The sequence below is a fragment of the Camellia sinensis genome, chromosome 1 (genome assembly GCF_055761805.1).
Source record: "Camellia sinensis isolate YWXY chromosome 1, ASM5576180v1, whole genome shotgun sequence".
Taxonomy (NCBI): domain Eukaryota; kingdom Viridiplantae; phylum Streptophyta; class Magnoliopsida; order Ericales; family Theaceae; genus Camellia; species Camellia sinensis.
The window spans coordinates 34,947,035-34,959,846 of NC_138961.1; the positions used below are offsets into that span (position 1 = coordinate 34,947,035).

At 41.6% G+C, this 12,812-nt stretch overlaps 1 protein-coding gene across 1 annotated transcript; it reads left to right on the forward strand.

The window, feature by feature from the left end:
• Nucleotides 1-10,617: 10,617 nt before the first annotated feature.
• On the forward strand, nt 10,618-12,064 carry LOC145790726 (uncharacterized). Its single transcript, XM_082869248.1, has 4 exons — nt 10,618-10,946; nt 11,264-11,563; nt 11,702-11,827; nt 11,917-12,064. Exons 1-4 carry the CDS (start codon nt 10,618-10,620, stop codon nt 12,062-12,064), a joined length of 903 nt encoding a protein of 300 aa, XP_082725374.1.
• Nucleotides 12,065-12,812: the final 748 nt, after the last annotated feature.

The following is a 12,812-nucleotide window of genomic DNA, read 5'->3' on the forward strand; positions in this document are numbered from 1 at the left end:
AGGTATACTCTCAATTACCTAGCGAATCCACGCCCGAATTGAATCAACCCCTATGTGCGTCTTCCAATCCCGTCTTCACCTCGGAATTGTCTTGACGATGAGTCACTCCTGAATCCACCAAAGCTTCAGGCTCGAATTCTTCAGAATCCACCGAAGAACAACTCTCTCTTTTGTGTAGAACAAGCAAATAATCCTTTCATGTATACTCTTTAAACCATGAGTTGAATACTCAATCAAAACATTAAAGAAAACTAGCAAAATATCCCCAGATATAAACCGTAGAACCCAAAAAGAAGATCTGGAGGAGTAATCCTAGATTTGGAGCAACTTGCAAATTTATAGAATCTAAAATCGCGAGGTCCGCTCGAGCGTGGGAATTGACGCTCGAGCGGGGACACTATATGACGTGTTCCAAACCAGGATGTACGCTCGAGCGGGGAAATGGGCGCTCGAGCGTGAAAACACGGATCACAATATTTTTGCAGACTCACCAAACTTCTAGAACTCAGCATTCTCTGCTCGAGCGAGGGAATGTACGCTCGAGCGGACATGTAACTTTGAATGCATTTTTTCATTTTGCTTCGGGGACGCTGCCCCTCGACCCTACCGTGGCGCTGCCCCGGACCCACCAAGGGGCGCTGCCCCTTGGACCCCCGCGAGCTGACCGGGCAGCTCGACCCCCATCATAATCAGTGAAGTGGCAATCTTGAAAGAGTTAACATCACAAAACTTCTCTACAAGGCACAATTCGGGTTGGATTCGTATCTAAAAACTCATAGCCTCACTGAAATAAAAAGTGCAAAAACAAATACAACTAAAAGGAGTTTTGTCAAACGGGGTTGCCAAGAATAAAAACCTAACAAATATCATATTTGGGAAGTTTGTGATCTACGTTTGGATTCCAGATTCTTTGTAATTTTTTATTTCTTTTTGCCATTTGTGATTTGTGAAGCTCCAGATTGGTACGATTTACAATTTCTGAAGCTATAGATTGGGTGCGATTTTGCGAATACTGAAGCTCTAGATTTTGCGCAATTTCGATTTGCGATTTGTGATTTTGTCTGGTTTCAATCGATATTCTGGAGAATGTTAGTTTATGTTTGAGATTGCTGTTGTGATTTGTTATGTTCTTCGTTGTTTTTCATCATTTATCATCAATTAATTATGGTGATGTTTATGTCATGCGATTAGTGAGTGATTCATTGTTGTGACGAAATCATTGTATTCATGTGAAATTTTGAATGATGAAATTTTGTTGCATGATTGTTTGAACAAGCTGTTGTTAAGCATTTAGTGAACTGGAAGTTCACACTATCAGTATATAAATTTTATAATTAAAATTTTATGTATGCGTGTATACTGTGAGTTTAGAATTTGTTGTATGTGGTGTGTATGATGATAAACATAGGGTTTATGATTGTTTGTTAAGGAGGTACGACTTCTTCTTTTTTTCTTTTTCTTTTTTTGTATGATGTGAATATTTGAATTATTTAAAAGTCATGATGCAGTTTGAACAAGCTATTGTTAAGCATTTAGGGAACGAGAAGTTCACATTATCAGTATATGAGTTGTATAATTGAAATTGTATGTATGAGTGTATGTTGTAGGCTTAGAATTTGTTGTATGTAGTGTGTATAATGATAAATGTAGGGTTTATGATTATTTGTGGAGGAGGTAGAGTTTTTTTTGTATGATGTGAATATTTGAACTATTTAAAAATCCGGATACATTTCACTGTGTTAACAAATCTTCACACTGTAGACGCGCCTGTGGGCCTCGCTACAGTTCGGACTCGATTTGTGTCACGGTCCTTAATCTGAACCAAAGAGTCCAAATCCGGCAAATCGCTTTGAGAAACAGATTTTTGAAAAGAAGTGTCCAACATGGACTGCTTTGCCAGGTACAGAATCGCCACCTAAATATTTTTTATGGGGGAATTTAGGAAACCCTGACTCGGTGCCAAAGGCTACGTGTCCGTCATCACCAAAGTTGCCTCGGCTCGGGAGCTTGGGTACGATTGGGGAAGGTCAGCTATGAGCACCCCCTCTCGCCCGATCCGAAGATTGGCCTCTACTAACCGTGATATCCGTTTTTGAAAACGTTATGTGTTCTTATTCCGGTTATTAGCCTAGAATTACTATGTTATGCGCACAGCAAACAAGTATAGACCAAATCGCCTAAATTGGAACAAAACATTTCATGCTTGTTTTGAAGATGGTTTGCTACTCGCAAGTAGGCTAAAATGCAGGTTTTGCCACCCTCGAGTGGGCTTTTAGAAAAACATGATTTTGCCACTATCTAGTGGGCTTAAAATACACATTTGATGAATTGTTCCAATTCAAATAACCCAACCTTCATCCACAGGCATTCAGGCAGATATATCACATAAGCAATTAGCCTCATGGTAAGCATGCTATCATGGCAGTCACTCACACGCATGCAAGGATGCTAAAGCATAAAACTTACCGAGTACTCCAAGCCAAAACAGAAGCTAATTAGAAATCCATGCATGATCCTAATTATACAGAAATGCCTAATGCATCACATGCAAAAGTGAAACTATAATAGGCTCGACTATTCTAGACATGGCATATGAAATGCTACAGCTAACATGTATTCAACTTGGAATTGAAAATACAAATGCAGTTAGAATGATACGCCGAGCCCGGTGCATGCAAGACAAATGTATGAATGCACGCATGCATAGCATAAGGTATGCTAATTTAAATATGCCCTAGTCTACCATCATAAGCGGGTAAATAAAAGGGAAGAAAGACGTGGGGTTGGAAGACATACACACACTCACGCACACTTATTACACAATTGCCCTCGCTCGGAGGGTCCGAAAGAATAATACAGTCCGAATAATGAATCAACTATCCTAGCTAATTAATTATTACAGACCCTCTAATTAATTAACAAATTAATAACAAAAGAAGGTGGCCACAGCCCCACCTCGGGATGCGTGAATGATGCATTCTTGACTCGTCTCGCCCGGAAACTCGCTGTCATAGCACTGCTGCCTCTGTTTTTCACTGCCCTGCTCCTCTGAGGACTGCCAAAGTCCAAGGGAATGCTCTCTGGATGTTGGGGAATGCCACCGACCAAGTAGAAATACCACCGGCCGAGTAGGATGATCACCGGCCGCCTTTTAACTTGTCGGCCACAGATTACTGGCCGGTCGGCACTATATTTAGCTGACCGGCCAAAGCTTCCTGCAGAACCTGCAATTGACAGCAGCAGAGGGCAAGCAGTGTATGGCATGGAATTTTCAGGCAAATGTATGCATGGCCACACCCCCATCATGCAATGGACTCAAGGGAGCATGGCCCTCGACCCTCGGGCCATCAATCACGCATTTCAATGCATGATGGCCCGAAAGCCAAGTGTGTAACTTCGTTATCAAATGAAATGCAAGCACAAAACGCATCAAAGGGGCCCAACCCCTATCATGGTTGATCAAGAGGCAAGGGAATGCACAATGATGCACATCCGACCTAAGCATGCAAACAATCATACGAACATGCAATGCAGCTACATGGCACACACAATGCTAACAACATAACATGCACAACGCATTGAAACATGGCATATACAATGCAGGATGGACTTATACCAATGTGAGTGGACCTCAGCCACACTCACATCAGTGGCCAATAAGATGGAAATGAGGCAACCGAGATGCACACAAACATGTCCAATGCATGGATCGATCCTAAGATACAACGCGCAACTCTAACTAAGCGTGGAAAATGATGAAACATGGCATATGAACATGCAAATTCCAGCACTGAAGTATGATGCTAAACAGCCCCAAAACATGGAAAAATGGCACCCGATGCATGAGATGAAACCCGCAACTCGAAACTAGGCACACGGAATGACTTACAGCTATACAAAGCATGCATTATTTGATCATGAAGAATGAAGACAGATGCAAGAAAGTCCCAAAAAATACATATTTTCAGTTTATAACAAGTCTCAAAAATGAACACAAATAGGGCTAATCTATCGTGCAAAAATGGCCCTAAAAGAGAGATTAAACACAAAGGGACAGAAGCTGGCCCCAAATGGCAAAGAGCCCTTCAAAAACGTTGAAGAGGGGCTCGAAATAGGGCACTTTACAGTTTACATCAAGCCACAAAAATAATCACAAATAAGGCCAAACTATCATGCAAGAAAAGGCCTAAAAGAGGGGTAAAGAGACAAGTGGTAGTAGGAGACCTCAAACAGCAGGAGGTCCTTGATCAAACATGAAAAGAGGCTCAAAATATGACTATTTACAGTTTATGTCGGAGCCCAAAAAAGCTAGAAAGTATGGCTTAGATACAAAGCAAAATAAGGCAAGAAAAGAGGAGAAGATGACTTACCCTTGAAGACCAATGAACCAGCAGCTCTTGGACCAAATTTTTGAGCCTTTAACCTCTCCAAAACAATCCCAAAGTGCTGGAATGAAGGATGGAGGCCTTGTGCTATGAGGTGTAGGGTAAATGGTGCAAGAACCTTAGGATTTGAAGGGTTTGGGAGAGAGAGATAGGGAAAGAGCTGAGAATTTTTTAGAGAGATAGGATTCCAAGTTGTATCTCTCTTTTTTTTTCCTTCTCTATCTCTCCCCTCCCTCTTGAGAGAGCTTGATTGATATAGATATATCAATCTGCAGCCCCCTCAGAAGTCCCACGTCCAGGCATGGACTGGGGTATGGCCTGGAATGACAACTACCAGCTGTCTACAGAAATATCTGTTGAAAACCACATTTGGCTAGCCGGCCATCAAAGTGGTCGACCGGCAGTCAAATTGGCCGGCCGGCCATCACATTTGGCCGATGGCAACATAACACAGCCGGTGGCCTCAAGCCATGGTCGGTGGAGTGTGGGGATGTCCCAAAAGCCATTCCCTGCCCTCCAAAGCAAAAACACAAGTGTTTGGTGCAAAACCAGACACAAAACGGTCGAGTCGAGAGATCCTGAGGCAAGGCGCGTAGCCGAGCCTCCGAGAACTCAAGACGAACACAAACATGGATGATCACCGAGTGTTCAAGCGGTGACGTCCAAGTCTTGAGGATGGTCAAAAATGGGGTGTCTACACACACATATGAATGTGGTCGAATATTCAAATTATTTTATGTACTATTGATGATTTTGCAATATGATACAAGACAAATGGATTTTTTTATGTTGTTGTTGTGCTGCTATGGGTCAAACATGTTTGTGCTAAATGTGGTACAATCATTTTTCTTTGACCAGTTAGTGAAATGTATGTACAACAAATGGTGTGATTTGTCTACTGATTCAATCACTATGTTTTACTGACTGCCAAGGTATATGTAGACACCCCATTTTTGACCGACCTTAAGACTCAGACGTCGCCAGTTGAGCACTTGGTGATATTGCATGTTGTGCTTGTTCAGAAGCCTCAGAGTCGCGGCCGTGAGCCCTGCCTCCGGACTTCTGAACCCTCTTTTGTGCCTTGCCTCGGTTTGCGAACCAGACTCGGTTTTCTCGGATTCTTTTCCTGAGGGAAGGGAGAGGTCCCGTAGACCATCTCTCAATGTTCGTAGGCTACATTTTGTGGCCGTAGGCCATTTTCCCATTTCGGAGTCCGGTTTCCGGTTTTCGGAGCCGTCAGGTCGTGTGCCTCGGTTCGGGACTGCTTAACCATCTCCGTTTACTCTAAATTTTGGCATACATCTTATTTTCTCCCTTTCAAGGGACACTGGGGCTTGAGAAACCCACTTCGTGGCCGAACGCCACTTTCGGTGCTTGGCAACCCATTTTCGGGACCCCGAACTGCGTGTTTTGGCCCCCGAGCATTCGTTTTGCATTGCTTTTCGTTCATTTTTGGCAGGTGCCTCTGTTTCATCACCAGGGAGGTCACTGGAGAGTGGGAGGCCAGCAATTATCTTGGCAACCAGTTATGTTCCATTTTCGCCCTCCGACACCCATTTTTCGCACTTCCGGGCCAATGTTGAACACCTTGGAGCCATTTTCTTCAAACCCAAACCACATATTTGTGATGTACACACATGGGAGGACCCTAAAAGTTCATGGCCGGCCACTAATGTTTCTTGACCCTTTTGAACCCCTCCTTCCGAGCCAATGTTGAACACCCTTGGGCCACTTTCTTGAACTTTGAACCACATATTTGTGTTGTACACACATGGGAGGCCACCAATATGTGGTGGCCGGCCACTAATTATTCTTGGCCTTTTTGACCCTTGGCCGGCCGGCTAGGGGAGGTGGCCGGCCGGCTAGGGGAGGTGGCCGGCCGACCACCTGCAGCAAAAGTAATGGGCCGGCCATGTTCCTCTCTCCTTCCACTTTACAGCTGTGCAGCTGTTTTCCCCAGAAAATATCTATATCCGGGGGATATTTTGTGGGGGAACAAGAGGCTTGATTTTGGCACCACTTTGCCTAGACTCTTCTCTCCCTCTCTCTTGGATTTGCTGGCCTCCCAACTCTAGAAAGAGGGTTATAAGAGTTGCTTGGAGCATATACATGCATAGCACCCCATTTCCTTCAAGTTTTTGGCTCCATTTCTTCATCATCTTCAAGCTCTACCACCACCCTTCCATTCCAGTAGCAAGAGGAAGAATTCCAGCAGCTTAGAGTCACCAAATCTGGTCCAAGAAGCAACAAAAGTGTTGGTCTTCAAAGGTAAGTCCAATTGCCCTCCTTTCTAGCTTATTTTTGTAACATTTCTAAGCCATACATGCTTTTTGCTTTGAGCTCCGGCCATAACTGAAAGTGGCCTTATTTTGAGCTCATTTTCATGTCTCATTAAGGGCTCAACCCTGTTTGAGGCCCCCATATTGCACTTGCTTCAATATCCCTCTTTTGGTCCCCATTCTTGCATGCTTTGGCAGCCCACTATGCTTCCATTTTTTGATGATTTACAGGCCTATAGATGGCCTTATTTTGACCTTCTTGACATGTTTCATTAAGGGTCTTTGGCTGTTTGTGGAATATTTTGTATACTGTGTTGTAGCCACTTTTGAGCCTCATTTTGCATTGCATTTATAGCATGTTTTTATACTGTTTTTGGGATTTTACAGTTCTGAAAATATGCTTATTTTTGGTCCCTCTTCAATGTTGTAGAAGGTAATTTTTCAGTTTGGGCATTGCATATACCACTTGCCTCTTTGGCCACCTTTTGGCCCTTTTTCTTGCATAAGAACTTAGCCTTGTCTATGATTGTTTTTAGGGTTTTTATAGTTCTGAAAATATGCTTATTTTTTGCCCCTCTTCAATGTTGTTGAAGGGCCCTAACCAGTTTGGAATTAGCAGCTGTGAGTTGCTTCATAACCTCATGTTTAAGGCCATTTTTTGCATGCCATTGTTGCCCTATCTTTGCTTGCTGTTTGGCCATGCTTTAAACTGGAAAAATGCTAATTTTGAGTCTGCCTTGCTTCTGTCTATTCATTGCATGTGCCAATTGTGCATGTTTGGTATAGCTATAGGCCATTTCGGGTGCCAAAATTCATGTGTTCGGGACCATTCCGTGCATCGGGTGTGTTTTCGCCTTGTTTCGGGGCTTTTTTCCCCCACTTTTCATTGCTTAAAATCCATTAGCATGCTTAGATGTCATTTCCATGCATTTACATTGCATATGCCATTGCCTCGGTTTGCGTGCCCGTGTGCACACATTTCGAGGCACTTCATTTTCATCTATCGGCCTCTTATGTGAGTGTGGCTGAGGCTCTCTCATGTTAGTATAAGTCCATGTTGCATTCTATATGCCATTTTAGCCATATTGCATTGCGTATGCCATTGCCTCGGTTTGCGTGCCCGTGCGCACGCATTTCGAGGCACTTCGTTTTCATCCATCGGCCTCTTATGTGAGTGTGGCTGAGGCTCTCTCATGTTAGTGTAAGTTCATGTTGCATTCTATATGCCATTTTAGCCATATTGCATTGCGTATGCCATTGCCTCGGTTTGCGTGCCCGTGCGCACGCATTTCGAGGCACTTCGTTTTCATCCATCGGCCTCTTATGTGAGTGTGGCTGAGGCTCCTTCATGTTGGTATGAGCCCATATCATATTTCCATGCCATTGCATTGCATATACCATTGCCTCGGTTTGCATGCCCGTGTGCACGCATTTCGAGGCACTTCATTTTCATCCACCGGCCTCTTATGTGGGTGTGCCTAAGGCTCTCTCATGTTAGTGTAAGCCCATATCATATTTCCATGTCATTTGCATCGCATTCTGTCATTTTCTCGGTTTGCGTGCCCGTGTGCACGCATTTCGAGGCATCTCATTTTTACAGCATAGTGCATACTAGGTTGTATCTTAGATCGCATTCTGTCATTTTCTCGATTTGCGTGCCCGTGTGCACGCATTTCGGGGCATCTCATATTTACAGCATAGTGCATACTAGGTTGTATCTTAGATCGCATTCTGTCATTTTCTCGGTTTGCGTGCCCGTGTGCACGTATTTCGAGGCATCTCTTTTTTACAGCATTGTGTATGTTAGGATTGTATCTTAGTCGCATTTCATGCATATCATGCATATTACATCGTATCCGGGATAGGAGTTAGCCCGGGTGCGGGAAACGAGGTGCATTTCGTACTCCGAGTGACGGAATGTGTCTCAATTCCCAGTCACCGACACTCCGGATTATCCATGATGGAGTTAGGTTTTAGCTGTGTTTTCATGTGCATTCATTCTATATTGAGTTGTGCAATTCGATTCCTCGGCCATCATGCCTCGGTATGCGTGATTGGTGGCACGAGGATCGAGGCATGCATATATCTGTGCAAATACATTGCTATGCCCCTTTCCTGCTCTCTGTTGCAGCAAATGAAGAATCAACGGTCTTTCGAGGTTTGGCGCGCATTTCAAGAAAAGGTGTAAACAGAGGCTAATTGGGGCATCTCGGTGAATTTTCGCGCAAGGCAGCCTAAATGTACATCATTCATCAGAAGCAAGGCAGTCCCTGGCTTGCATGCCAGTTTTACTGCTTTCTTAGTTAACTCGTTAATTAATTAGGAATTTGTATGTTATTTGGACTGTAATATTCTTTCATTCAAGACTGTATTATTTATTTGGACCCTCTGCGCGAGGGCACAACTGTAATAAGTGTGCGTGAGTGTGATGTATGTCTTCCAACCCCACGTCTTTCTTCCCTTTTATTTACCTGCTTATGATGGTTAGATTAGGGCATATTTCAATTAGCATATAGTATGACAGCATGTTTGCATCATTCATCTGTTTTGCATGCACCGGGCTCGGCGCATCATACTAACTGCATTGTACTTTCAATTCTAAATTGAATACATGATAGTTGTAGCATCTCATATGCCATGTTTAGAATAGCCGAGCCTGCTATAGTTGCATTTTGCATGTGTTGCATTAGGCATTTCTGTATATTTAGGATCATGCATGATTTCTAATGTAGTTTTTGTTTTGGCTTGGAGTACCCGGTGAGCTTTATGCTTTAGCATCCTTGCATGCGTGTGAGTGACTGCCATGAATAGCATGCTTACCATGAGGCAATATGCTTATGTGATATAACTGCTTGAGTGCCTGTGGGTGAAGGTTGAGTTATCTGGATTGGAATGAATCATCAACTGTTTGTTTTAAGCCCACTAGATAGTGGCAAAACCATCTTTTCTAAGCCCACCGGAGGGTGGCAAAATCTGCATTTTAAGCCTACTTGCGAGTAGCAAACCATCTTTCAAAAAACGAATATGAAATGTTTTGTTCCAATTCAGGCGATCCAGTCTATACTTATATGCTGTGCGCATCACATAGTAACCTAGGCTAATAACCGGAATAAGAACACACAAAGTTTTCAAAAATAGATATCAGGGTTAGTAGAGGCCGGTCTTTGATCGGGCGAGCGGGGGTGCTCACGAAGTGACCTTCCCCAATCGTACCTAAGTTCCCGAGCCGAGGCAACTTTGGTGATGACGGACACGTGGCCTTTTGGCACCGAGTCAGGGTTTCCTAAATTTCCCAAAATAAAATATTTAGGTGGCGACTCTGTATCTGGCAAAGCAGTCCATGTTTGGCACTTCTTTTCAAAAATCTGTTTTTCTCAAAACGATTTGTCGGATTTGGACTCTTTGGTTCAGTCTTAGAACCGTGACAAATTTGAGAGTCCTGAGCTGTAGTGACCCCAAAATGAACGGAACGGGAGCTCGTTCCTCCCGGGGCGTTCGGGGACGTCTACAGTATAGAATTGTCATTTGGATAACAATGAGGAATTGCAAAACATGTTATTGCTTGTTAAATCAATTGGAGTTGAACAAATTGATGTTGTTGTTGAGCAAAAATTGGACATTGATAGACATAGTAGTTTAGTAAATCCATGCATTGAACATGAGGATCAAACAAATTTGCTTTGTAGATATTGTGCACACAGTGAGAAGGTTTTGCTGTCTTCAGTTTGGGCAAATGGTATTACGCATATTGGTCAATATTTTACAGAAGGAGTATTTGGGTTCATACTGTTTTATGCAAATATGCAGTGCAATGTGGGTTTAAATTCAAATATTTGAAGAATGATTTAGAATGAATTACTGTTGTATGCTCACATAGAGATGATAGGGGATGTTTGTAGTCTATTCACTGTAAAGCCCAAAGAGAAAATGAATGTTTCTACCTTAAGAGATGGATGAAGACACATAGTTGTGGTGCTGATGTTTGTACTTCAAAAAATCCAAGGCTCGACTCTGATTTGGTATCAAATGTTATATCTGAGTGTGTTAGGGACAGACCACTAACGCACTCCATTGATGTGGCATATACTTTCAAGGTAGACTATGGACTTGATATCAGCTACCATGTAGCATGGTTAGCTGTTAAGAAAGTGAGAGAGGCTATGCATGGTGATTACTTAACATCGTTTGACCAACTGAGATGGTACAGTGATGCTGCTAAGCGTCATAATTCGGGAAGTCATATCAATATTGACTATGATTTGAAGACTAGTCAGTTTAAAAGGTTTTTTGTAGCATGCGTTGCATGCATCAATGGCTTCATATATTGTCGCCCTTTGCTTTTTCTTGATGGAATATTTCTAAAAGGGAGATATAAAAGGCAGTTGCTTGCGGCGACAACTAAAGAGTGTAACCAAGATTTGTTTAGCTTTTTGATGTGAAATTTTACGTTTATTTACTTTTTGTGTGTCAGTTGTGACTATTAACATTGGTTTTCTTTTTAAGATTGTTTCCAGTAGCCCTTGCAATTGTTAACTCGGAGAGTGAATCGAATTAGTCATGGTTTTTATGTGAATTGTCAAAAGTAATTGCTGATGATAGATACATAATGTTTGTATCTAATCGTAACCTAGGACTTTTTGAAGCAATGCCAAAGGCATTCCCATCAGCATATCATGGATGGTGTTTACAACACCTAAAGAATAATTTTAGGGACAAGTTGAAGGGTATGGAGAATGGTTTCAAGAAACACTTAATAGGGAAGTTGGGTGATTGTACATATGAACCTACTGTGACTGGTTTTCATGCATTACTAAAAGAGTTGAAGAGTGAGGGAAAGCAACGAGCATATAACTTCTTGTTAGGGTTAGAACTTGAACATTGGGCAAATACTTACTTTAGGTAAAGTGTGTACAATTATGTGTTTCATGGAATATAATGGTAGTTATATGTACATTGTTTATATTTTTGTGTTGTTATAACAATGTGAAATGTCACATATGGTATTAAAATGTGACAATTTTTGCTGTCATATGTTAGAGGACAACGATATGGTGAGATGACATCCAATGCTGTTGAATCATTCAACAATTGGATCAAAGAAGCACGAAATCTTCCAAAAATAAAATTGGTTGATACTGTCCGAAATCAAATAATGTGTCAAATGTCAGAACGAAGGGAGATTGCAAGCAAGTGGAATGAAATTATTTGCCCTACCTTTGAGACTAACCTCCAGGATTCATTAATACTACTAGGTTATGGAATGTGAGTAAAGCTAATGATGATGTGTTCGAGGTGCATTTGTTCCCATCAGTTACAGTTGATGTTGGACGTCGTGTTTGTTCTTGCTACCAGCAGCAAGTAAATGGATTTCCTTGTGAATATGTTGTTGCGGCTTTCTAAAGGAATGCATATAATTTTAATGATTGTATTGAAAAATATTTTCATGTAGAGAATTATCAGAAAGCATATGCAGTGGCTATTTTCCCGATACCATCTGTAGAGAAACTAGCTTTTTCCTCTGGTGATTTTATCATATTACCTTCATTTGTAAAATGGCCAGCTGGTAGGCCGAGAAAGAGTATAATACCATCTCGAGAGGAAAAATTAAGTCAAATCAGGTGTGGCAAATATGGAAAGATGGGCAGGCACAATCGGAAGTCGTGTAAAGAGCCAATACAGAGTTATATTGGTTGATGTGTTAGTGAACATTGTGAATTTCATATTCAGTTTTGAACATTTACGGTGCTTTTTTTGTTTTAAATAAATAATACATCATTGTGAACGTTACATACATTCACATTGGATACACATTTTTTTAGTTGATGCGTTGGTGTACTTGTTTTGTATTTCGATACAATTTTTCAATAAGAAGAGATTCATTCATTCTATGCAATTTGTCATTTTGTAGTTTTTTTTTCCCCATTTTGTTTATTTATGAAATAATTTTTTTTTTTTTTGTTTCTTCAGTTTAGCAAAAATAAAATGCTATCTTGTTACATATATACACAATATGTGTTGATGGGTGGAATATGATATATGTTTTTTAACGGATTTGAGGTGTGATAAATGTAAAAATATGGGCAACCACAATTTGTTTTAGATAAAAAGCATACTATTGTGAATGTTATATACATTTGCATTAGTGAAC